The sequence below is a fragment of the Podarcis erhardii genome, assembly GCF_964252035.2.
Source record: "Podarcis erhardii genome assembly, chromosome: 15".
Taxonomy (NCBI): domain Eukaryota; kingdom Metazoa; phylum Chordata; class Lepidosauria; order Squamata; family Lacertidae; genus Podarcis; species Podarcis erhardii.
This window is the reverse complement of record NC_138505.1, coordinates 26277964-26305088: the sequence shown is the minus strand read 5'-3', so window position 1 is coordinate 26305088 and position 27125 is coordinate 26277964. Positions and strand designations below refer to the sequence as shown.

The 27125-nt window shown below is 45.4% G+C and overlaps 2 protein-coding genes across 4 annotated transcripts; one reads left to right on the top strand and one right to left on the bottom strand.

Annotated features, from left to right (window-relative positions):
• Nucleotides 1-528: 528 nt before the first annotated feature.
• Nucleotides 529-14759, top strand: LOC309330426 (hydroxysteroid 11-beta-dehydrogenase 1-like protein A). Its single transcript, XM_081842096.1, has 6 exons — nt 529-703; nt 9888-10018; nt 10922-11033; nt 12269-12457; nt 13157-13300; nt 14354-14759. Exons 1-6 carry the CDS (start codon nt 622-624, stop codon nt 14566-14568), a joined length of 873 nt encoding a protein of 290 aa, XP_081698222.1. The 5' UTR covers nt 529-621; the 3' UTR covers nt 14569-14759.
• Nucleotides 14760-15438: 679 nt separating this feature from the next.
• Nucleotides 15439-26161, bottom strand: SIRT4 (sirtuin 4). 3 transcript variants are annotated; one of them, XM_081842089.1, is made up of 5 exons: nt 25955-26157; nt 23790-24298; nt 21326-21620; nt 17812-18002; nt 15439-15650 (listed from the first exon to the last, which is right to left on the bottom strand). In XM_081842089.1, the coding sequence occupies exons 2-4, from the start codon at nt 24296-24298 to the stop codon at nt 17850-17852; spliced, it is 957 nt and encodes a 318-aa protein (XP_081698215.1). In that variant the 5' UTR covers nt 25955-26157; the 3' UTR covers nt 15439-15650; nt 17812-17849. The 3 variants fall into 3 exon arrangements, with proteins under 3 accessions (XP_081698215.1, XP_081698214.1, XP_081698216.1); XM_081842088.1 differs by having other exon boundaries at nt 17808-18002; nt 25955-26155; XM_081842090.1 differs by lacking the exon at nt 17812-18002 and having other exon boundaries at nt 25955-26161.
• Between the last annotated feature and the right edge of the window lie 964 nt (nt 26162-27125).

The following is a 27125-nucleotide window of genomic DNA, read 5'->3' as shown; positions in this document are numbered from 1 at the left end:
GGGAGTGGCCGCCGAGACCACATAACACCAGTCTTTAAAGACCTACATTGACTCCCAGTACATTTCCAAGCACAATTCAAAGTGTTGGTGCTGACCTTTAAAGCCCTAAATGGCCTCAGCCCAGTATACCTGAAGGAGCATCTCCACCCCCATCGTTCAGCCCAGATGCTGAGGTCCACCTCAGAGGGTCTTCTGGCAGTTCCCTCCCTGCAAGAAGTGAGGTTACAGGGAACCAGGCAGAGGGGCTTCTCAGTAGTGGCACCCGCCCTGTGGAACGCCCTCCCATCAGATGTCAAGGAAATAAACAACTATCTGACTTTTAGAAGACATCTGAAGTCAGCTCTGTTTAGGGAAGTTCAAACGTCTGATGTTTTATTGTTTTTAATATTCTGTTGGGAGCTGCCCAGAGTGGCTGGGGAAACCCAGCCAGATGGGCAGGCTATAAATAATACATTATTATTATTATTATTATTATTATTATTATTATTATTATTATTATTACTCCGATAGTTGTTTATTTCTGGGAAAGGCTTTGGGTGGCCACAGGGCAAAGGGTGGATTTCTGAACCTCGCCAAACAAGTCCAGCTGGCCGAGGTTAATGATTGGCTGCCTAGACAAGCATGGCGGTGCTCAAGATCGTCGCGCCTGTCCTCATCGCTGTCCTCGTTTACTATGCCTATACCTGGGAAAGCTTCTCCGAAGGTAAGCCAAGGGAGAAGGGTTGCCTCTTCTGAATGTGCCTTGATCCTCTCTTGCACATAAATCCCTCTGCCGTTCTCGGGAATGTTTGCACATAGCATGCCAGTGACACCAGACAAGCACCTTCGCTCTGCTCTTGTTGCATACCCTCCAACATTTATCCGATGAAAATAGGGACCACCTTTTCCATAATAATAATAATGATGATGATGATAACAACAACAACAACAACAACAACAACAAAGAAGTTACTATTTATACCTCACGCACCCGGCTTCCAACATATATGAAAATATAATAAAACATTGAAAAACTTCCCTACACAGGGCTACCTTCGGATGGCTTGGGGTTCGAATCACTACCCTCCAACATTTCTCCAAAGAAAATAGGGAAGTCCTAAGGAAAAGCGGGACATTCAGGGATCAGATCAGAAACTGGGAGAGCTTCTGTAAATATGGGATTGTCCCTGGAAAATAGGGAAGCTTGGAGGGTCCGTTGTTGGCACTTGCTAAAAACTTTTTTTGTTTTGATTACCCTATCCAGATGCGGAGAACCTGGCCCATGCTTTACATTAGTGTTTTAAATTATTATTATTATTATTATTATTATTATTATTATTATTATTATTATTATTATTATTAAATTAATTCTCCCTTCACCCTAAGGTTCCAGAGTGGGTTACAACAAAACACAACTTTTGTTGTTGTTTAGTCATTTAGTCGTGTCCGACTCTTCGTGACCCCCTGGACCAGAGCACGCCAGGCACTCCTGTCTTCCACTGCCTCCCGCAGTTTGGTCAAACTCATGCTGGTAGCTTCGAGAACACTGTCCAGCCATCTCGTCCTCTGTCGTCCCCTTCTCCTTGTACCTTCCATCTTTCCCAACATCAGGGTTTTTTCCAGGGAGTCTTCTCTTCTCATGAGGTGGCCAAAGTAACGGAGCCTCAGCTTCAGGATCTGTCCTTCCAGTGTGCACTCAGGGCTGATTTCCTTAAGAATGGATAGGTTTGATCTTCTTGCAGTCCATGGGACTCTCAAGAGTTGTTGTTGTTGTTGTTGTTGTTGTTGTTGTTGTTGTTGTTATTAACTCTCCCTTCACCCTAAGGTTCCAGAGCGGGTTACAACAAAACACAACTTTAAAAACAGTTTAATTACAACCACTGGGGGGAAAGGTGGATCCTAAAGACACAGGTGCCAGGGGAAAGAGGTGTGTCTTTAGGATTTGCTGAAAGCTGTATAACCAAAGTGCATCTCTGTGAAGTGGGAGTTCTGCAGCTTAGAGGCCACCACAGAAAAGACCCTCCCTTGGGCTGCCACCACCCCTGAGACTCTGGGGTAATGATCATTTATTCTGATTTAATATTTGAACGTTTTAAAGAATTGCTTTCATCAACTTTGTTTTTTTTTTTTTTATAAATATTTATTAAGGTTTTTTTTAAAATATAAATGCACACATAAAACAATCTTACTTTTATAACAACAAATTCTTCACTTCTTTGGACTCCCTCACGTCCCCCTCTCCCATTTACATCATTAAAAAAAAATTTTTCCAAACAAATTATCAACTTGTTTACAATCTCATGTCCACACATTCCAATATGATTTAACACTTTTTCCAATAAAATTTTTATATTTTCTTTAGTCTCACTTATCATCAAATTTAAATCTAGTTTAGTGGTGGCCAGTTTTTTATAATCTAGCATCCTTCTTAACATTCAAACAAATTACAATGTTTTTGTAGATACATCTTGAATTTCTCCCAGTCTTCCTCCATCTTTTCTTCTCCCAGATCTCGGATTCTGCCAGTCATCTCGGCCAGTTGCATATAGTCCATCAGCTGCATCTGCCACTCTTCCAGTGTGGGTAAATCTTGAGTTTTCCAATTTTTTGCGATGAGAATCCTTGCTGCCGTTGTTGCATACATGAAAAATGTTCGATCCTTCTTTAACACCTTCTGGCCGACAATACCCAGAAGGAAGGCCTCTGGTTTCTTAGTGAAGGTATACTTAAATACCTTTTTCAGCTCATTGTATATCATTTCCCAGAAGGCCTTCACCTTAGGGCATGTCCACCAGAGGTGGAAGAATGTTCCTTCATTTTCTTTACATTTCCAACATTTATTGTCAGACGAATGGTATATTTTGGCAAGTTTAACTGGGGTCATGTACCATCTATATATCATTTTCATAACATTTTCCTTCAGAGCATTACATGCAGTGAAGTTCAACCCAGTGGTCCACAACCTTTCCCAGTCCTCAAACATAATGTTATGCCCAATATCCTGTGCCCATTTTATCATAGCCGATTTAACCATTTCGTCTTGTGTGTTCCATTTTAGCAGCAAGTTATACATTCTAGATAGTACCTTGGTTTTGGGTTCTAACAATTCTGTTTCTAACTTCGATTTCTCCACCTGGAACCCTAACTTTTTGTCATTTTTAAAAACTTCTTTAATCTGAGCATAATGTAACCAGTCTCGCACCTTATCCTTCATTTTCTCCAAACTCTGCAATTTCCAATTGTCTCCATCTTTTTCTAATAATTCCCAATATTTTGGCCATTTGGCCTCCATATTGGGTCTTTTTCGGGCCTTAGCCTCCAGAGGTGAGAGCCACCTTGGAGTTTTGTTTTCCAATAAGTCTTTATATTTCGTCCAGACATTGAACAGTGCTTTCCTGACAATATGGTTCTTAAAGGCCTTATTGATCTTAACTTTGTCATACCATAAGTATGCATGCCAACCAAAAGCATTGTTAAAACCTTCCAAATCCAGCACGTCAGTGTCTTCGAGAAGTAGCCAATCTTTTAGCCAGCAGAAAGCTGCGGCTTCATAGTACAACTTTAAGTCTGGCAGGGCAAAGCCACCTCTTTCTTTCGCATCTGTTAATATCTTAAACTTAATTCTGGGCTTTTTGCCCTGCCAGACAAATTTAGATATATCTTTCTGCCACTTCCGGAAGCACTCCGTTTTGTCCACAATCTGTAATGTTTGAAACAAAAACAACATTTTTGGCAATACATTCATCTTAATAGCAGCAATTCGGCCTAACAAAGAAAGCTTCAATTTTGTCCAACTATCCAAGTCTCTCTTAATTTCAGACCAACATTTTTCATAATTATCCTTAAATAGGCTCAGGTTTTTTACTGTTATGTTTACCCCTAGGTATTTTACTTTTTTAACCATAGTTAGTTCTGTTTCTCTCTGAAACCGTTCCGACTCTATATCTGTCAAATTTTTCCCCAACACTTTAGTTTTCTGTTTGTTTAATTTAAATCCCGCCACCCGACCAAAATCCTGTATCAATTGTAATACTCTTTTCGTACTAGACTCTGGCTCCTGCAGGGTCAAAACTAGGTCATCTGCAAAAGCTTTCAATTTATATTGTTTCGCTCCGACCTGAATCCCTTCCACCAACCGGTCCCCTCTGATCAAGTTCAAGAGCACCTCCAGAACCGAAATAAATAACAAAGGGGAAATCGGGCAGCCTTGTCGTGTTCCTTTTTCAATTTTGAACTCTTCTGTAACCACATTGTTAACTATCAGTTTGGCCTTTTGTTCTGAATATATTGCGTCAATCCCATTCTCAAACCCCCGTCCCACTCCCATTTCATTCAAATTTCCCTTCATAAATTTCCAAGAAATATTGTCAAAGGCCTTCTCCGCATCTATGAAAATTAACACTGCTTTTGTATTTATGTCTGTTTGCAAAAGTTCCAAAACGTCAATAATGTTCCTAGTATTTGCAAACATATGTCTACCTGGGAGAAAGCCTGCCTGGTCTTTATGAATTACTTCATTAAGCACTCTTTTGAATCTACTTGCCAAAATGTCTGCAAATATTTTGTAATCCACATTCAAAAGGGAGATGGGACGATAGTTTTTGAGTTGTGTCTTTTCAGCTTCAGATTTTGGTATCAATGTGATAAAGGCTTCCTTCCACGATTCCGGCGCCTTCTTCCCTTCCATAATTTCATTACAGACCTCCATCATTGGTTGGGTCAGATAGTCTTTTAATGTCTTGTAATACTTGGAGGTCAAACCGTCTGGCCCTGGAGATTTGCCCAGTTGCATGTTCTGAATAGCTTGTTCAATCTCTTGTTGTGTTATTTTGTTGTTCAGGATTAATCTGTTTTTTTGTGACAACTTTGTTAATCCATTTCTTTCCAGAAATTGTTTAATCTCAACCTCATCTTGCGGCCCTTGAGTGTATAATTTTTTAAAGTATCTCTGGAAGCACTTTCTAATTTCCATGGGGTTCTGGATATTTCTTCCTTCAATTTCTAGGTTTGTAACTGTATTTAATTTCTGTCTCTTCTTCAACTGCCAAGCTAGCAGTTTTCCACATTTATTTGCCGATTCAAAAGTTTTTTGTTTCATTAATTTAATCTTCCATTCTATTTCTTGGTTTATCAATTTAGAATATTGGGCTTGATATAGTTTAATTTCTCTCAGAATCGGCTGTGACTTCGGGTTTGATCTTAATTTCTTCTCCAATTCTTTAATTTTCTGCAAAATCTTATCTTTCCTTTCATTTTGTGTTCTTTTCTTTACAGTGTTCTGTTGTATCAAGAACCCCCTCATCACAGCTTTGCTTGCGTCCCAGATAGTTCTTTTTTCCACCGTAGTGTTCATATTTATTTCAAAATAATCCTTCAAAGTTTTTTGGGCCTTCTTGACAATCTCCTGATCTCTAAACAAGCTATCATTCATCTTCCATCTAAAGGAGCCGGTTGGCAATAGTGTCATATCCATCTTCAGCGCATTATGGTCGGAGCAGGTCTTTGGGCAGATTTCCACTTTTCTGACCTTGGGTGCCAGACCTCTAGATATCCATATTTGGTCGATTCTTGTCCAAGTCAGTTGGGCTTCAGAGAAGAATGTTCCCTCTCTTCCCAGGGGGTTCTTAGTTCTCCAAATATCAATCCAGTCCATATTGTCAGCCATTTCAAAAAAGGTCTTTGGTAGTCTGCCGTCTTTTGTAACGTTTTGATTTTGTGACTTATCCATGTTTGTCGATACGACCCCATTCATATCTCCCATCATAATGATGTTGTTGTAGTCCAGATAGTCCAGCATAGTCTCATGCAACTTCTTGTAAAATTCCGATTTCCCGTCATTTGGTGCGTAGATTCCTAATATCAGAATCTTTTCTCCTTGATGTTGTATCTCAATTCCTAATATTCTTCCATGTTCATCTTTGAATAAGAATTTAGGTGACAGGCTCTCTTTTGCATATATCACCACTCCTCGCTTCTTTACTCTGTCCGAAGATATAAATTCTTGGCCAAGTCTTTTGTTTATTAACACCTTTCTATGGAGCCTAGTCACGTGTGTTTCTTGTAAGCAGATAATATCCAATTGTTCTTTTTTTAGTATATGAAAAATTTTTCTCCTTTTTTCCGGGATATTGCAGCCATTAATGTTCCAACTCAAAAGTTGCAGAGACATCCTGAATAAATCTGGTTATTTTTCAAGGGGTGGTATCTTGTTCAGAGAATCTTCAGAGTCCAAGGGTGCAGATACCTCTGGTGTTTCAGGCCCTGGAAGTTGGTCAATTCCTTTGTGAAGGTCCTCTCCGTATACGTTCAGAAATTTATCTCTGTCTTCCGATGTTCTGATTTTGATCTTCTTCCCTCTAAAGGTAAAAGATAGTCCTTGAGGAAATTCCCACCTAAAGATGATTGAATTCTTCCTTAGTAGTCTTGTCAACTCCAAATAGTCAAATCTAAGATCTAGCAGTTGTTTAGGAATATCCTTGTAGATCTCAATTCTTTTGTCCAAAATGTCCAGTGACTTTCCGTAGTGTAGGCCCAAAATCTTATCCCTTTCCTCCTTTGACCTCAATATTATCAAACAGTCTCTGGGCTTCTCTTTCTTTAGAAGTCTTCCGAGCCTAAAAGCTGAAACAATTTTAAAGTCCTTTTCCTCTAAACTCCAAAATTTGGAGAATTCTTTAGTCAGAAACTCAGCTAGGTTGCCTTCTTCCACTTCTGGTATTGCTCTTATCCTTAAATTGCTCTCCCTGTTCCGCAGTTCAAGCATGGACAAATAGGTCTGATGTTCGCCTACTTGCTTGCAGAGTGGTCTTACCTCTTGTTCTAAATTTTCAAGTTTTTGGCTGGTATCTTCAGCCAATTTCCGATTTTCCCCTGCAGCCTCCTTCAATTCTCCGATTGCTTGAGTATTCTGTGCGACTTGTCCAGATAATTTATTTAAACATTCTATGTTCTGCTCAATTTTATATGTTTGCTCATCAGCTTTCTTGTCCAAAGATTCTACTTTCTTATCCAAAGATTCTAATTTTTCAAAAATTTTCTCTAAAATAGTAGTGCTTGCCCCTGAGGCCATATCTTCCAGTTGTAATTCCTCAGTTTCTCCCTCCCCTGCCCGTGGCAGAGAAACAGTTTCGACCTCAGAGGGCAAAGTAGGCACAGATGATCTACGTGCCTGTGAGGCTGCGGTTAAAGTTGTCAAAGTTGTTTGTTTAGTTCTTCCTCTCCTTCTTGTACCACTCATTCCAAAGTTATCTAAAATTCAAGGTCAAGCTGAGTTGTTCCCATGAGAAAGCCCCGGCACAGATGGTCACAGTCAATAAGGGGCCGGGAAAAAGAAAGTAAAATAAAAGTCACTGTTATAAGTCCCAAATCCTCTAGGGGGAGTTTAAAATATTTCAGGGAAGAAATCAATTTCAATTAAAATAAAGTCAAATTTCTAAGTCCAAGAACCTTCAATAAAAAGATTTTTCAGCAGAGTTAAGGTTTAGTACAACAACAGTATTTCTGATGGTGTAAGCTGGTAATCCAAATGCTTCAAAGTAACAAGTTCAGACTCTCTCAGATTGTTTCAAAGTTCAGATTCAAAGTATCCAAGCTGCAAACTGCAAGCTGACAGCTCAGTTTCTCAGGCAGTTCCAGCGCCTGGGGTTTTTAGTTAAAATGTAGCTCCAAAGGGAGAAAGATTAAAATATAACTAAAATTCATAAGAGTCCAGCACATGAGGTTATTTATTCCACTTAAAATAAAGTTCAATGGGTGCTCAGATCAAATAGTTTAAAAGGTCTCTCTTTGCCTCCACTCCTCCACGCTCTTTGCGTTCAAGTTCAATGGGAGCGGAAGACGGACTTCCTGTTTTTCGTCAATCCGCTTTCAGCCAAATTTAATGTTTTAAAGTCCCGAATTACATACAGTCAGTTGTTTACTCACGGGTTGTTGTTTTTAAAGCATAAATTTCAGGAAGAAAGGTCAGCGCTCACTGGCAACAGCTACGCGGCTTCACTCCGCCGATTGCGGAACGACCCACAGCGCCGCAGCCTCCTCCGCGATCCGGAGCCCCTTACGAGGCTCCCTCAACGTTTCGGTGGCCGCTTCTGGCGCCCGCCGGGTCCCGGGACCGCAGGCTTCTGCTGCCTGCGGTTTTCCGTTTTTGGGTCTCCGCTGCGCCGTAGCGGACGACCCTTTCTCGTGCGGAGCTTCCCTTCCCGTTAGGAAAGGGCAGCCATTACCCTTCGCGCCGCCTCCGAAAAACTTCCCTACACAGGGCTACCTTCGGATGGCTTGGGGTTCGAATCACTACCCTCCAACATTTCTCCAAAGAAAATAGGGAAGTCCTAAGGAAAAGCGGGACATTCAGGGATCAGATCAGAAACTGGGAGAGCTTCTGTAAATATGGGATTGTCCCTGGAAAATAGGGAAGCTTGGAGGGTCCGTTGTTGGCACTTGCTAAAAACTTTTTTTGTTTTGATTACCCTATCCAGATGCGGAGAACCTGGCCCATGCTTTACATTAGTGTTTTAAATTATTATTATTATTATTATTATTATTATTATTATTATTATTATTATTAAATTAATTCTCCCTTCACCCTAAGGTTCCAGAGTGGGTTACAACAAAACACAACTTTTGTTGTTGTTTAGTCATTTAGTCGTGTCCGACTCTTCGTGACCCCCTGGACCAGAGCACGCCAGGCACTCCTGTCTTCCACTGCCTCCCGCAGTTTGGTCAAACTCATGCTGGTAGCTTCGAGAACACTGTCCAGCCATCTCGTCCTCTGTCGTCCCCTTCTCCTTGTACCTTCCATCTTTCCCAACATCAGGGTTTTTTCCAGGGAGTCTTCTCTTCTCATGAGGTGGCCAAAGTAACGGAGCCTCAGCTTCAGGATCTGTCCTTCCAGTGTGCACTCAGGGCTGATTTCCTTAAGAATGGATAGGTTTGATCTTCTTGCAGTCCATGGGACTCTCAAGAGTTGTTGTTGTTGTTGTTGTTGTTGTTGTTGTTATTAACTCTCCCTTCACCCTAAGGTTCCAGAGCGGGTTACAACAAAACACAACTTTAAAAACAGTTTAATTACAACCACTGGGGGGAAAGGTGGATCCTAAAGACACAGGTGCCAGGGGAAAGAGGTGTGTCTTTAGGATTTGCTGAAAGCTGTATAACCAAAGTGCATCTCTGTGAAGTGGGAGTTCTGCAGCTTAGAGGCCACCACAGAAAAGACCCTCCCTTGGGCTGCCACCACCCCTGAGACTCTGGGGTAATGATCATTTATTCTGATTTAATATTTGAACGTTTTAAAGAATTGCTTTCATCAACTTTGTTGTTCTGTAACGGTGTCGACATTCTGTTACAATCCAGCCGTATATCGATCTTGTGAAATGAAATCAATTACTAGGGAGGAGGCAGTAATACTTCTAAATCTCCATTGCTGGAAGTCACCGGACGGGAGAGTGCTGCTGCACTCAGATCCTGCTTGTGGGCTTCCCTTTGGGGCATTTAGTCGGCCACTGCGAGAACAGGATAGTTTGGATAGCTCAGTTGGCTGATAATACCAAGGCTGCAGGTTCGATCCCCGTATGAGGATAGCTGCATATCCCAGCATTGTAGGGGGTTGGACTAGATCAGGCACCCCCAAACTCGGCCCTCCAGATGTTTTCGGACTACAATCCCATCATCCCTGACCACTGGTCCTGTTAGCTAGGGATGATTGGAGTTGTAGTCCCAAAACATCTGGAGGGCTGAGTTGGGGGGGTTGGACTAGATGATCCTAAGGGTCTTTTCCAACTCTGTGATTCTGTGACTGCACAGTCTTTGGCCAGACTCTCCTCCTATCCTTACGTTTCTGTTCTTACGAACTTCAGTGCAGAACATCTGCATCATGGGTGGCTGATGTTGACCATCTCCTTCTCTGTCTCCAGAAATGGTGCGAGGGAAACGGGTCCTGGTGACGGGGTCAAGCACAGGGATAGGGGAACAAATGGCTTATGAGTTTGCGTGGATGGGGGCCCATTTGATGCTGACAGCAAGGAATGAGACACGCCTCCAGAAGGTAAACTGTAAATCCCTTGACCCCAATGTAGTTAATCTCAGGTACCTTGATTCCAATAGTCTTAGTCTGGCTACAACCCTTAGCCTCCCCTCCCCTCTCAAAAATACCCCCTCATCTCTTCCTTCCTCATCTGACCCTCCTTTTGACCAAGCTCCCCTCCCACGGGAATCCGTTGTTCAATAATGGAAACCAGTTTAGTTTAGCCATGCCCTGATGGTGACCATTGGCTTGTGGGAACATGCAGGCTTTTTCCCTGATGGCACCGGCATAATGGAACGCCCTCCTTGCTCTAAGGCGTTGGACTAGATGACTCTTGGGGTCTCTTGCAACTCTATAATTCTGTGATTTTATGACTCACCATCACTACTGCTATTCTACTGGTTTTTAAAGACACACTTGTTTCCTATGAACATTCCCCCAAACTTGATCTTCCTGATCCAACTGTTTTGATTTTGATTTTTTAAAATTATGGTGTTTTTCAACTGGCTCGCTGTATAATAAATTTTGTGGCTGTTTTTTCTATTTTACAATTTAGAATATTCATTTAGACAACCTTAAAATATCAATGACTTCCCTTCTTCTCTTTCCATGGTTCAGTTTGCATGCCATAGATCCCTGCATATTTCACATAAACTAAGCCATCCAATATTCCATTTTTACATCCATCAAAATTTATTTATCTTAAAGCTGCCAACCTTTTCAAGTGTATTGAATAATTCACTTAATAATTCAATAAACATTTCCCAATCTTCTTTAAACGTATACTCTTCTTGTTCTCTTATTCTATAAGTTAAGTCTGCAAGCTGCACATATTCCATCAGTTTAAGTTGCCAGTCATCTTTAGTTGGGACCTCACTCGTTTTCCATTTTGGGGCTCATTTTCCATTTATTTGTTTCCTCCAGGTAGTCCAGAATTGTCTGAAACTGGGAGCCGCCTCTGCTTCGTACGTCGTTTCAGATATGAGTGACTTGGCTTCTGCCCGGAATGTTGTGGAAGAAACCAAGAACGTCTTGGGTAAAGATGGAAGGCCAGTCCCTAGCCAGTCTTGGAGGGGTGGCAACTGTTCTTCCAGGTCCCAAAAGGCTGCCACACAAGCTACCTGAGGCGCAGGCAAAGGGCTCCTTAACCCTTTCGTCTTGAGGGGAACACAGCTTCTGCCCTGGGACACCACAGCTATTGGCCTTGTCTGCCTGCATCTTGGCAAAGATCAGCCCAGAGATCTTTTGATGAAGGATGGTATATCATCATCATCATTAAACCTTTTATTGGCATCGCATACAAACATCCATAGCAAATCAATACAGAATTACCGCCTTCCCAGTGACACAAAACATTTGTCAAATGAAAGAGGCAAAGCAGTCTAGTATTACATCTGCAATGTGTTTCGACAACAAAAAACCAGATAAAGATACTTAGCCACTAACTTGGTGAGCTCCTGATTATTCCCCAATAATAGAAAATGTATGACCTCTAATTCTGGTTTCCATTTGGGGATGCAGAGTTGATCTAGAAACTGCTGGTGGAGATCAACATATAGTTTACATTTAAGAACCATATGCGCAAGAGTTTCCATCTGATGGTCTTCACATGGGCAAATTCTTTCTCCTTCCACCATTCCTGAGAACCTTCCCCAAAGGAGGTTTGAAGGATTTGAATTAAACCTGGCCAGGGAGGGAGGAAGGAAGGAAGGAAGGGAGAGAAGGAAGGAAGGAAGGAAGGAAGGAAGGAAGGAAGGAAGGAAGGAAGGGGGTTGACCAGCATTTCCCAACCTGATTGGCCTTCCAGATAATTTGGACAGCAACTCCCATCAGCCCCAGTCATTTGATGAATACATGGGCAATTCATAGTTTCCATTTTGAATGTCATTCCGTTACTATCTTCCTTACTGGCTTGTGCAAATCACGCTTCTGAATAATGCTTTTTATTGGGTAGGGAGAAAAAAGTTTGGCAACCCCTGTCTTAATGGAAGCCTAACCAAATTTCTCCTTGCGTTCCTACATTAGGAGGGCACCAGGCTTGCGTAGGCTGGTATCAGAGAATTGTAAGGTTGGGAGAGACCCCAAGGGTCATCTAGCCCAACCCCCACAACAAAGGAACCGCAGCTAAATCATGAAAGGACTGAGCTTGGCACAGGCTGATTTTCAGGGACAGCCTGAAAACATGAGAAGAGGCTGAGCTCCGTCCATCTCCAAGCACGGCTGTTGCTCTCCCACTTCCACTCAGGGTCTCTGTGCTCTTTTCCCCTGCAGGGGGGCTTGATCTGCTGGTTCTGAATCATGTCGGTGGAAAAATCAGTTTTGGCCCGTACCAAGGAGACATGGAATCTGTGATCAGCTCCATGACGGTCAACTTCTTCAGCTACGTCCAGGTCACTGTGTCGGCCCTGAGCATGTTGCAAGAGTCCCGTGGCAACATCATCGTGGTATCGTCCATATGCGGTATGGGCAGGCGACTGGAGGATCTCGGGAGGTCCAAACTTTCTCAGCACAATTCAAAGTGCTGGTGCTGACCTTTTAAGTCCTAAATGGCCCAGTATACCTGAAGGAGTGTTTCCACCCCCATTGTTCTGACCAGACTCTGAGGTCCAGTGCCGAGGGCCTTCTGGCGGTTCCCTCACTGCGGGAAGTGAGGTTACAGGGAACCAGGCAGAGGGCCTTCTCGGTGGTGGCACCTGCCCTGTGGAACGCCCTCCCATCAGATGTCAAGGAAATAAACAACTATCTGACTTTTAGATGACATCTGAAGGCAGCCCTGTTTAGGGAAGCTTTGAATGTTTGTTGTATTTATCGTGTTTTAAAAATTCTGTTGGGAGCTGCCCTGAGTGGCTGGGGAAACCCAGCCAGATGCACGGCGTATAAATGCATTATTATTATTATTATTACTACTACTACTAGATGGGCCATTGGCCTGATTGGCCTGAGGGGGAGAAAATCCTTTCTGTCACCGCTTTCTCCATGTCAGTTGTACAAACCACTATCATGTCGCTCCCTTACTCGCCTCTCCTCTAAACTAAAAAGTCCCAAAGGCTGCAATGTTCCCTCAGAGGGGCAGTCGCTCCATCCCCTTAACCCCTTTGGTTTCTGGAGAAATTGATTCTGCAACCTTCCAAGTAGGAATATGTTCCTGTTTTCTCTCAGGCCGCCTTCCATCCCCTTTCTCCGTTCCATATGCCGCCAGCAAAGCTGCGCTGGAAGGATTCTACAGCTCCCTGCGCACAGAGCTGCGCCTTCGGGAAATCAACATGCCCATCACGGTTGCCGTGTTGGGGTACATTGACACAGGTAAGCAGTCCCAGGTAGGGCAGCGGCTTAGTAGGGCTGGCTGATAATCCAGTGTCCAACATCGTGATATATCACCAGTGTTGTAAGAATTCTAAGGTCTCAAATGTAAAATAAATGTTCATAAATGTTCAAGGCAAACACATACATACGTATATAAACCACGTGTCTGAAATAGTACAGGAGAGCAATCCTGAAGCCAGTTTGACACTCCCAATGACCAAATATTCCTCTGCAGTAAGGGAGGAGAATGAGGGAAGCCTTCCCCTTGTCCTTTTCTTGCAAATCCTGTCTTAAGGGCGTATTTGTGTATGAATAGGGTGAGCCTGTGCCCTGGATTCAGGAACTAAAGCATGAACCATCACAGAAGAATGGCCAGACTGCCCCAGGTAATGCAATCAGTGACCATTATGAGGTATCCTGGCAAACAGGATTTCTGCTGTAGACCGTTTCCTTCTGTGATGTATGTTTGCTGTTTTAGGGGGATGGTCTTGGGCAACAGGGTGGCCAATTTCAAAAGTCTTTTAAGGGCTTGCGCATCATTGTTCAGGGTTCTCTCCTCCCTCCTGCGTGTGGTGAGTGGGGACCCTGTTGCAACAGTTTAATAAAGATCAGGCTTACTAACCGCTTTGCTTCTCAATATTCTTTGGTTGGCCTCTGCTATTTTCTCCTACCAATAGGGAACCCACTTAAGGACTCTATACGAGCTCTAGGATAGCCCAGAAGGGGAAAAGAACAGTTTTTTCTTATAACACCAGCTAAACATCGTGATGGGATGCGGGTGGCGCAGTGGCCTAAGCCACTGAGCCTCTTGGGCTTGCCGATCAGAAGGCTGGCAGTTCAAATCCCCGTGACGGGATGGGCTCCCATTGCTCAGTCCCAGCTCCTGCCAACCTAGCAGAGCAGGTAATCCCTGGAAGCAACTTCAGGAGGGCTGGGCGAGACTCCTGAGCCTGTAGGCAGCAGCAAGTTAGACAGACCAGCAGCAGCTTCCAAGATCCTCGGGTGCCTGGTGCCCTTTCCACACTGACTTGCCTTCTGCGTTCTTTCCCGCAGACTCAGCTGTGAGGATGGTAGAAGGCAAGATCTCCATGAAGCCAAGTTCGAAAGAGCTCTGCGCCCAGGCAATCGTGAGGGGCGGCGTCATGAGGGTGAGGGAAGTTTTCTATCCTTACTGGCTCACGAAACCTTTGATGCTCCTCAGAGATTGGCTGCCAGGAGTCGTGGACCAGATCATGAGCAACAGCTACGTTCTGGAGAAAATCCTCTGAGAATTATTTGTGGGGAAAGTGGATTATGAAAAGAATTATGAGTGGGAAAGCTACAAGTTCCGGTGCTGCAAATTATTGGGGGCTGCTTTCTGGTGCATTTCTCAATCTTCTCTCTCTCTCTTGAATATTCAACAGTGTTTTAAGTACAAATCTCACCTAATAAACACATTTTTGTGTGCAATTCTAACTCACATACACATTTCCCTGAATATATGCATGAATTTTTATGGTGTTCTTATTTTTTGCATAACCAAACAACATATGGTTTCAGAGAAGGGATCTTCCCAAGCTTACCTGGAGATGCCAGGGACTGAACTTACGGTAACTTCGGCGCGCAAAGCTCTACCACTGAGCTGCGCCCCTCCCCTAAAAATGAAGTAAGATCCTAGTCCTCATTGTTCTAAACAAATGGCAGATTTAAATAGGAATCTGCCTTACACCAAGTCAGGTCCATCAGCCCGATCTGGAGATACAACCCCAAGAGCTCCTGCATGCAGAGGAGGTGGTCTGCCACTGAGCTGCACCCTTCCCCTGAAAATGAAGTAGGTTTCTAGTCCTCATGGCTCTCATTTAGAGCAGATTTAAAAAGGCACCGGCCTTATGCTGAGCTGCAGCCCTTCCCCTATCCCCTTGTTTCCCAAACAGAGGTCTCCAGCTTTTTTCCCAGACTACAAATCCCATCATCCCCAACCGCTGGTCCTGCTAGCTAGGGATGATGGGAATTGTAGTACCACCATATCCTTTTGAAAAAGAGCATTTTGAGGCATACCCTCCCGCTAAGGCATAAAGATTTCTCCCCTCTCCCGGCCACCGGTAGCCATTTCCTCTCTGCCAGATCCGCAGCAGAGGCCACACCCCGGGAAAGCAGCGTGCACCGGAGGTTTCTTTTTAATTCACACAGCATCTCCCCGTACACAAAAGTTGTTTAGGCCCCCGTCGGCTGAGAATCAGGACCTGGGTTTTCATTGTCCTCCTTCTCCTCATCTTTGCTGCCTCTGAACTTGGCCAGCACAGGCGTGTTGAAAGCGGACGTGGGGCTGGGTGATCTCTGGGAAGATGTGGTGGCGTTGCTGGCAGCGGCCCTGGAAGGAGAAAAAACACGGCAAGCGGTGAGGCTGGTCTGTCTGCGCCCCCCGCTCCCCTCGGTAGGTTGATGCTGTAAAGAAAGCTAAACAGCATAAAGGACATAGGGAGAAACTCGCTGCATCAGGCCAGTGGCCTGTCTAGTCCAGCCTCCTGCTCTCACAGGGACCAAATGCCCCCAGGAATTCAGGATAGACTGCCCCTAGACCTGGAGGTTCCAGGAGAGCATAAGGAGAACCCAGCTGCTGCGGGAGGGCAGTGGCCCATCTGGTCCAGAATCCTGTTCTCACAGTGGCCAACCAGGTGCCCCCTAGGGGAGCCCACCAGCAGGACCCAAGTGCAAACTTGATGTTTGAAGATTGTCCACAAAAGTGGCCACAATTATCTTTTTTAATGTCATTTGTACATTACAAAAATAGCATAATAGATTTGCAATAATATCTACAACATATGATTCATTATTAGTGGTCATTGTACAAGTCCTTGGTTTAAATAAACCAAGTGGATTAAATAAAAATAGCAAGTGGAAACACGACAGAACTGCTCGGCTCTGTTTTGTTTAAAGCTTCCTATCTTTTTTAAAATTATTTTTGGTGAAGTGGCCGCAATCTTGAACTGTGCTGTTAAACTGGGGTGTGCCTTTCCAGGTGATAAAACCAAATGTAGCGTGCAAGAGATTGAAGAGGACAAAATTCTCTCTCTTGCGTAGATTGGCCATGGGAGAGGGGCTTTTTAGCTGTGATTCCTGCACTGCAGGGGGCTGGACTGGATGACCTTTGGGTGCATTCCAACTCTACAGTTCTATGATTTGAATCCATCGGTTCAGGTCCTTCCCTCAGAACAGCAGGAAGCAAGCTCGCTCGACCTTCCATGTGACAGCCCTTCAAATATTTGAAGGTGGCTATCCTGTCACCCCTCAAAGCTGAAGGACCATGGAGAGCTCCAAGGGAGCCACTTGCTCCAGCAAAACTTGAGCTTGGACTGAGCCTGTACATGAGGGATGGAGAAGCTGTAGCCCTCCAGGTGTGGTACTCCAGTTCCCTTCAGCCCCAGCCAGCATGGCCAGTGCTCAGTGCTCAGCCCTATTTACCTGAAGGAGCATCTCCACCCCCGTCGTCCAGCACAGACACTGAGGTCCAGCACTGAGGGCCTTCTGGCAGTTCCCTCATTGTGAGAAGAGAAGTTTCAGGGAAACAGGCAGAGGGAATTCTCTGCAGTCGTGCCCACCTTGTGGAACGCCCTCCCACCAGGTGTCAAGGAGATAAACAACTACATAACTTTTAGAAGACATCTGAAGGCAGCCTTTTTGGGAAGCTTTTAATGTTTGATGTTTTGTTGTGTTTGATGTTCTAATTTGTTGCAAGCCGCCCAGAGTGGCTGGGGCAACCCAGTCAGATGGGTGGCATATAAAACAACAACAACAACCTTAGAAGACAGTGGGCTCTCCATTGTTGGAGGTTTTTAGCGAGAGGTTAGATGGTAGTGCCACCCGCCCTGTGGAACACCATCCCACCAGATGTCAAAGAGAAGAACAACTACCAGACTTTTAGAAGACATCTGAAGGCAGCCCTCTTTAGGGAAGCTTTTAATGTTTAACAGACTACTGTATTTTAATACAGTGGTACCTCAGGTTACATAAGCTTCAGCTTACATAAGCTTCAGGTTACAGACTCCACTAACCCAGAAATAGTGCTTCAGGTTAAGAACTGTGCTTCAGGATAAGAACAGAAATCGTGCTCCGGCGGCGCGGCAGCAGTGGGAGGCCCTATTAGCTAAAGTGGTGCTTCAGGTTCAGAACAGTTTCAGGGTAAGAACGGACCTCCAGAACGAATTACGTACTTAACCCGAGGTACCACTGTACTTTGTTGGAAGCTGCCCAGAGTGGCTGGGGAAACCCAGCCAGATGGGCGGGGTATAAATAAATTATTATTTATTATTATTCTTATTATTATGGTTACCTGTCATGGATTCTTTAGCTGTGCCTCCTGCATTGCAGGGGTTGGAATAGATGACCCCCAGGGGTCCCTTCCAGCTCTACTATTCTATGATTCTGAATTCTGATTCTTCCCTGGCCTCATGCCCTTTGGGTTCCAGCACCAGACATGACCAACTGAGGGCCTAACTCTGCTGGGCTGCAAGAGTGTGGGGACACTTACCTACTCCAGAGAGGGGTTGCTCCCCCGGGGTGTCGATTTGGGTCACTTTAGGACAATCAGAGGCAGCAGCTCCCCGCAACGAGAATTCAGTTTCAGAGTCACAAAGGAATCTGCCCTGGTCGGGCCAATGTTGACGACAGCCATCGGTAGCTTCCCATCGCGGGCTGCGAGTGCAAACTTGTACGCTGAGTATACCTGTTGAGACACGTGGCAGGAGATGGTCAGGCAGCCCTTTGATCCTCGGTTTTCAAATGTTTCGGAAGTCAAACGGGCTTCTGGGACAGATTACGTTCGAAAACCGAGGTTCCACTGTATTTGCTGATATTTAATTTTAATAGTTACTTTTAGATTCCAATGGATTATTGAATGTTGCTTTATTTGACATAAGTTGTTTATTTTAAAGTTATTGTGACATTTTTTGTATTGGATCAGACTGCTATTATTAATGTTCAATGTTTTATTATGTTTTTATATGTATTCGAAGCCACCCAGTGTGGCTGGAGCAACCCAGCCAGATGGTTGGGGTATTAATAATAATAATAATAATAATAATAATAATAATAATAATAATGGAGGGAGGAGAAAGAACAGGTGCATTGCAGCAAGCTGGGTCCCACCAACTTTACATTTATAAGATTCTATGAAATAATACATGGTGGCAGACAATTAAATTAACATATATACGTTCTATGGAAAGTTATCATCTGCTACTTTGTCATTCCAGAATTGCATGAGCAAAGGCATGGATAATTATTGTAATTTTTATCTCTATTATGTGCTTGCTTTATATACAAGGCTGTTTCCCTGGTTTTCTTCTGTAATCGTGGGTGATTGATTCTTTTAATTGATTTTTTTATTTACATTTCCAAGATTGGGCAATGCATAGTTTTGCTGCTGTCAGCAAAGTTTGCAGTAGTTGGAGATCAACAGCCGGGACCTTGAACAGAAAACTCTTTAAACAAATTGGCCCAGTGGGGACTGAGCATGCACAGCACCCGTGAAACACTGGCTAGCAATCAGAACAGTCCTCAAACTTTTTAGAGCTGGGCACACATTCGGAAATCTGAGCCACTGTCCTGGGCACTGCAAAAATACCCATTTCACAGAAGAGAGACTGATAATGGAGAATATTGCTCCCTGCCCAGAAAAAAGCATAGGAAATGCCAGATAAAACACAGACAAAAAAATAAAAAAGGAGGTGGGCAACAGCATTCCTTAACCAGGCAACCCTCCCCCCATCAAACAACAAAAAGTTATAATATCTAATTTTTAAAAATTGGAAGAGGCAAAGGCCTTGGGGGACATATTCTCTGTGTGTATATATGTGTGTGTGTGTGTGTGTGTGTGTGTGTGTCTGTGTGAAGGCGGTGTGGTGCCACAGCTGCTATGTTAGGGACCTCAGATGTTATGTTGGAGACCTCAGAGTTATAGAGAAAAGGGAGGTGTGGAAGAAAACCAGGGTGGGGGCAGGGAGAGATTAAAGAATAAATTGACCTACCCGGTCCTCTACAGCAGAAGGGGCTGTTTAACTGGCTGGCAAGAGCTCCTGAATGTGAGATAGGGAGTGTGGTTGTTGTTGTTGTTGTTTAAACAAACAAACAATTAAATTGGAACTGTTTAAAACAGTTTAAAACGATGACAGAAATAAGGTGGGTTCTAAAAATATACACTCAAATGTACAACGACAGGGTGAAGAGGTGTGTGTTTCACAGCTTAGGGGCCACCACAGAGAAGGCCCTCTCCTGGGCTGCTGCCATCCTGAGCCTCTGAAGGTGGAGGAACTACCAAGAGGGTCTCCTCTGCCCGACAAGTTCTGTGGGGAAGGAGGTGGCCTTTCATATATTGGGGGCCTGAGGGCTTCAAATACTAATGTGAGCACCTTGAATTGAGCCCGAAAACGAGCTGGCACGTTAACACTGCAAGGTTTCCTGGCAGATCTCACTTGCATATAATTATACTCTGCAGCCTGAGAGCCAGTGTGGTGTTAGAGTGTTGGACTAGGAGACCAGGGTTCAAATTTCCCACTCCACCACAAAGCTTACTGGGCAACCTTGAGCCAGTCTCTGCCTCTCTCAGCATAACCTACCTCACAGGGTTGTTGTGGGGACTGAAACGAGGAGGGGGAGAATGACGAAAACGTCGCCTTGTGCTCCTTGGAGGAAAAAGGCGGGATATGAAAGCGGTAAGAAAATAAACCTCACAAGGTTTTTGTACAGATAAGGTAAAGGTAAAGGGACTCCTGACCATTAGGTCCAGTCATGGCCGACTGGGGTTGCAGTGCTCATCTCGCTTTATTCGCTGAGGGAGCCAGCATACAGCTTCCGGGTCATGTGGCCAGCATGACTAAGCTGCTTCTGGCGAACCAGAGCAGCACACGGAAACGCCGTTTACCTTCCCGCCGGAGCAGTACCTATTTATCTACTTGCACTTTGATGTGCTTTCGAACTGCTAGGTTGGCAGGAGCAGGGACTGAGCAACGGGAGCTCATCCCGTCGCGGGGATTCGAACTGCCAACCTTCCGATCGGCAAGCCCTAGGCTCTGTGGTTTAGACCACAGTGCCACCTGCATCCCACAGCCTGTTTAGACACCTCTTAGAGGCAACCTCTTTTGCTTGGGCTTTCCACAGTTTTTAAAGCTGGACTGTGTTCCTTTAGGAACATAGGAAGCTACCATTGATCTGTCTAGCTCTGTACTGTCTACACTGACTGGCAGCAGCTCTCCAGGGTTTCAGACACAGAGCCTTTCCAAGTCCAGCCTGAAACCCCAGACATTCTTCATGCAACGTAGATGCTGTACCCCCTGAGCTACATTGTGGCTTAGAATGTATTTTATAATGATGAGTTTAGTGGTTTGCTATTGATGGTTTTATTGCAGTTTTCAATTTCTGTACACCACTTCAATATCTTAAAAATAAAAATCTTTAGCAGTCTACAAATGTCATTTAATATATAAATGTTGCACCCTCTGACCTATACAGGACAGTGAAATAAACCTTCCTCTCCACTCCCTCTTTAAGAACTCAGGAAGGTTCACACAGATAGGAGACCATTTAAATAGCAAGACGTAACTTGAAAGTATCTACTGTTAACTAGCTCAGGGCCACAATACCTCAAGGACTGCCTCTTCCCATATGAACCTACCCAGAGCCTGAGATCATCTTCTGAGGCCCTTCTTCATGTGCCTCCTCCTTGAGAGGTGCGGAGGGCGGCAACATGAGAACGGGCCTTCTCTGCAGTGGCTCCCTGTCTGTGGAATTCTCTCCCCAGGGAAGTTCGTCTGGCGCCTTCATTAGCTTCATTAACCCACAGCGCCACCCGCGTCCCATTTTGTACAGATAACCGAGACAAATTTTGGGAACATGGTATATAAACACCGCGGTTCTGATTCAGAGAACTGTATGCTCAATGCAGCTAAATCTGGACCTGCCTTTGCGGGGTGGGGGGTGGGGTTGGGGGGAGAAATTGACCGCTGCTCCTCTGCTCCCAGGTCCAGCTCCTCGCTAGCTGTGGGCACCCACCTGCAAAGAGGACCCCGCCACCAGGACCGAATCGGCCTCGCCCAGGCGCTGGTACACAAAGTCCACTTTCTCCTTGCACACGGAATCCCCAAAGAACGTCACGTCTGGTTTGAGGTTCCCGCCACACTTGCCGCACGGGGGGACGAGGAAAGTGCGCACCTCTTCTTCGGACAGGAAGACGTCGCCGTCCGGGGCCACCCCATGCGCCTCGCCTCTCCAGGTGGGGTTCAAGGCCTCAAAGCGCTCCTGGAGGTCAGTGCGTGGCGTCCGGTCTCCGCAACTGAGGCACAAGACCCTGCGAGGCAACATAAAAACATGAGGGCCTGCTGGATAGAGCCCGATGGGGCCTATGTAGCACTCTGTTTTCACAGTAGCCTATTGTCTCATTTAATTCAGCTCTGAGTTTTTTGTTAGAGCCATAAGGACTAGAACAGGGACCAGCAAACTTTTTCAGCAGGGGGCCGGTCCACTGTCCCTCAGACCTTGTGGGGGGCCGGACTATTTTTTTGGGGGGGGGGAGGGCTCAAGCGCTGCTGCTGGCACCAACAAAGCCCAGCCCCCTTCCTCCTCTAGGCAGGGCAGGGAGAAGCCAGGAGAAGGGAGGGAGGAGGCGCCACCGCCACCGGGTGAGGGAGAGGGGAAAAACGTGTATACTGGCGATTCACGCAGTGATTCCCAGACCGTCCGCAGACCGGATCCAGAAGGCAATTGGGCCTGATCGGGCCCATGGACCTTGGTTTGCCGACCCATGGACTAGAATCTTAATTTATTTTAGGGGAAGGGCTGTAGCAGTACAGACAACACTTCCGTTCAATGGACCGGTGGTCTGATTCAGCCTGGGATAGGTTCCTATTTAAATCAGCACTTTATTTATAAGAACGTAAGAACAGCCCTGCTGGATCAGGCCAATGGCCCAACTAGTCCAGCGTCCTGTTCTCACAGTGGACAACAACATGCCTATGGGAAACTGGCAAGCAGGATTTGAGCACAAGGATTCTCCTTCCAGCAAGCAGTATTGAGAAGTGTTGCTGCCTCCCACTGGGGGGGGGGGCAGGGCCTAGCATTCACGGCTAGTAGGCATCGACAGCCCTCCCCTCCATGAATTTGCCTTTTAAACCCATCTAGGTTGGTGACTGTTACTGCCTCCTGTGGGGGAGAGTTCCATAGTTCAGAACCATGAGGACTGGAGTCTTGCTGAATTTATAAGAAAAGGACCACTGTTCTATAGCAGACTGCCTACTCTGCATGCAGAAGGTCCCAGGTTCGATCCCCACCATCTCTAGGCTGTGGCAGACCTACATTTGGGGGGGCCCTGAAGCGCGAACTGTGAAGGGGACCCTTTCACAACCAGCAATGAGGTCTGGGTAACCATTGTTTTCTTCTTCAATGAGGTTGTTCCACCACAGATTACCCCACTTTTGCAACGTCTGTGCTAATGCCTTTCAAACTTTCAGATTGTTGAAATATATGCAACAAAAAAATAATCAATTGTAGTCCTGCGACTCCAAGCACCCAGTCAGATGGATAGCATATAAATTGTTGTTGTTGTTTTCATTCAAGATCAAATTGTAAAACAGCAACAATCACAGGATGCATTTTATTTTATTTTTAAATTTATTTATTTGGTTTCTCAAAGGATGCATTTTATTTTATTTTTAAATTTATTTATTTGGTTTCTCAACTTAAAATTTTATAGAGTTATATCAAACATAAATAATAAAAACAAGATTCCAAGGAATCTCCTGGACTTCCACCCTCCCCTTTGTGGGTCCTATTATTAGTCACTTCCTCCTGCATCTTTTATGATAATCCAAACCCTTTACCTCTTCCATTGTGTCCAGAATTCACCATTAAACGGCAAGTGATATTACAATCCTACTAATGACTTTAAGTGTTTACAATGGTCTTTAACTTCATCTGCCATTCTTCTCTGGTAGGTACTTTATCTTCTTTCCATCTCTGGGCCGGTAGCAGTGTGTATTTTAAAGGCACTTGCAGTGGTTACTTTTTATATCTCTCTATGGGACGCGGGTGGCGCTGTGGGTTAAACCACAGAGCATAGGACTTGCCGATCAGAAGGTCGGCGGTTTGAATCCCCGCAACGGGGTGAGCTCCTGTTGCTAGGTCCTTGCTCCTGTCAACCTAGCAGTTCAAAAGCATGTCAAAATGCAAGTAGATAAATAGGTACCACTCCGGCGGGACATGACCCGGAAGCTGTACGCTGGCTCCCTCGGCCAATAAAGCGACCCCAGAGTCGGCAACTCTGGGGCAACCCCAGACCTAATGGTCAGGGGTCCCAATGCAGACCAATCACTCGCCCCTTTTATTTTTCAGCAAGGGGATTTGTGGGGCCAACAATCCCCCCCCAACTGCTGTTCACATCTCCAGGAATAGCTCATCCCAGTTGCAAAGTTGCACTCCCCTTTTCCCATCAGCCAGCCTCCCCATCGCCACTCTCCCTAACCTGTGGATGCAGCCGTGCAGCTCGGTCAAACGCTGGCTGCCGGCCTTGGCGTGCAGGGCATCTACGTTTTGGGTCACCAGCCAGTGCAGTTTCCCCAGTGCCTCCCAGTTCCTCAGGGCCAAGTGGGCGACGTTGGGTTGGTGGGCCGAAAACTGGGGCCAGCCGACAAAGTTCCTGGCCCAGTACTTCTGGCGGGCCTGGGCACTCCGCAGAAATTCGGCGTGCTGGACAGGACGCCGATCCGTCCGGGAGTAGAGGCCCACGCCTTCAGAGCGATAGTCCGGGATTCCAGATTCGGTGGAGATTCCTGCTCCGGTCAACACAAACAGCCTCCGGGCCCTGCTCACAAACTCTTGCAGCTTCTGGACTTCCGCCGGGTCTAGGGGAGGACTGGCGGGAACAAAGGCCAGGGTCTGGTCAGCCTTGGCCACGGAGGAGTGGGAGCCACGGCAGTGAAGTCCACGGATGGGCCATCCTTCCAAGACCTTCAGGAGAGAGGTAACACTCATCTAGGTGAAGACAGAAGGGGACAGGTGAGGACTGCTGTTTTCCAACTCTGTTCACATGGCTTTTTGTTCGGAGCCGGCCTGACCTTTAGGCAGACTGTATACTTGGGGTGGAGGCTCCTGAGCTTTGTCTCAGGCAGCAAAACACATTGGGCTGGCCCTGTTTTTTGCCTCAAAGGCTCGGGGTGGTCCCAAGAATTTAAATTCAGAGTTGGGGAACGTCCAGTGCTATCATCCCCAAGCACTGGCCACATTGAGAGTTGCGCCGTATCTGGAGGGCCACAGATTCCTCACCCCAGCATTAGGCTGAAAAAATGACAAGCTCCAAGCTCACTAAGTGGCCGAGGGTGGGCTTGGACCATAGGTGTCAACTTTTACCTTTTCTTGCGAGGAATCCTATTCGGAATAAGGGAATTTCCCTTAAAAAAAGGGAAACGTTGACAGCTATGGCTTGGACCTGGGTTTCCCTGAACCACGACACAGCACTTGTTTAACTGTGTGGCACAAGAGGACCACTGTGATCTCCTAGCCTGGATTGGCATCTCACTGGAGGGCATCTGGTTAGGGGAAGGTCCTCAAAGCTTTAAAACGGTTTTTAAGTTCCAAAATCGGACTGCGTTCTCAATGGGAGGTGCTGAGCCCATGCGACTTTGATTTGTTTGTTTGTTTTATTGAATTCATCTCCTAGCTTTTGCTCCAAGGAGCTCAAAGTTGCGTATATACTTTTATCTTCACAACAACTCTGTATGGTAGGTCAGACTGAGAGCAAATGATTGCCCCAAGTGAGCTTCATGGCTGAGTGAGGATTTGAACTCTGGTCTCCCAGATCCTTGCCTGATGATCTAGCCACTAAGCCACAATCATTCTCTCATGCCTACTCAGATTGCAGCTTAAATTGGCTATTATTATTATTATTATTATTCATAGCTCTGTTGGTTAGAGCGTGCTGCTGATAATGCCAAGGTTGCAGGTTTGATCCCCATATGGGACAGTTTTATATTCTTGCTTTGCAGGGGGTTGGACTAGATGATCCTCAGGGTCTCTTTCAACTTTATTATTATTATTATTATTATTATTATTATTACATCATCACCCTCCTTCTATAGATCGGCTAAATCGAGGGGACAGAGAGACACGCCCTGTTTCAAAGTTTTTTTATGATGTTACCTATTCCATTTCTTCACTGCTTTGCACAAGGAAAGGTCTCCGAAACCCACTTGATAATCAATTAAAAACACTTGAGAGGGGGAGGGAATGAAATGAAAGATTCCTAAAAGTGCTCATCCAACCAACGAGAACTATAAAAGGGCTTAGGATTTTGAAAAGACATGCCCCTCGGTAGCTTACGCAAAGGTTATAGGGCAGCGACCCCATTAAATCTAATGTTGCTTCTGGGGCGCTTGGGGGAGGAACATCAGAATTTCCCTTCTCTACCCCCCCCCCAGCTGCATTTTGGACTTGGATCTATTTTTGTCTGTGCAGCAGCTTTCTGTGAGTGCAGAGGATCGCCGCCTCGTTATGTAACTCTCGACCCTATACATGTAACCAGCCAGGGGAGGGGCAAGCAGGAGAAATGGGCATCCTCTGCAAAGGGGACCTGGACCATTTTTCTCCCTCCCTCCGAATGGCGCATCCTGGGTTTCACCCCGCGACCCTCACCTCGCGCTGCACCCCAGAGGGTGCAATTGACCTCTATCGCAGCCTCGCGGAGGGCCGAGGAAGCACAGCCTGCTGGGGGATGCAGTTCCCGCAGGAAGCGGAGGGGGGGGAAACTACAACTCCCACAATGCACCTGGTGCGTGAACAGCTGCAGGCTGGTCGGGCTGGGAAAACCTGCCTTTGCCCGGGTGTGGTTTTTGATCGCATTTCAAAGCCCGGTTGCATTGTGAGATCAGAGGAGCCGCCGGGTTCTGTGGAACTTGGGGAGGTTCTGGAACGGCCTTCTCCGACCTGCCGCCCTCCGGACTTCACCTGCCATCACCTCCAGCCAGCATGGCGAGCGGGTGGTGGGAGTTGCTGTTGACAACATCTGGAGGGGAGTTTAAATTTGTTTATTTAATGCATTCGCAGCCCCCACCTTTTCTCTCTGAGGAGGTCGAGGTGGCGTGCATGGTTCTAGGTAAAGGTAAAGGGACCCCTGACCATCAGGTCCAGTTGCGGACGACTCTGGGGTTGCGGCGCTTTATTGGCCGAGGGAGCCGGAGTACAGCTTCCCCACTTTGGGGAGCCCAGGTGCACTAACTGGAGGCAACCCAGAGGGCATTTTGGGGTACGTCGAAGGCAAATCAGCAAGGGATCAGAGCGCAGCTTTGGGGACTGGCTCTGTTTTATATATACGTATGTTGTTGTTTAGTTGTTTAGTCGTGTCCGACTCTTCGTGGCCCCATGGACCAGAGCACGCCAGGCACTCCTGTCTTATATATTATAATATATATATATATATATATATATATATATATATATATATATATATATATAATTTTAAATCAAATTTTCTGTTTTACAATTTCAAATACTCATTTTACATCCTTAACATATCCATGACTTCCCTTCTTCTCTCTCCGTGTTTCATTTTACATATCTTAAATCCCTGCATATTCTACAAAAACTATACCAATCAATGTTCCATTATTTCATTCATCAAAACTTATTTACACTGTTGAATTTATCTTAATGCTGCCAGCGTTTTCAGCTGTACACAATTATTTTCTGCATATTCAATAAACATTTTCCAATCTTTAAACGTGTGTTCTTGTTCTCCTATTCTATATGTTACGTCTGCAAGTTGTGCATGTTCGGTCAACTTAAGTTGCCACTCTTCTTTGGGACC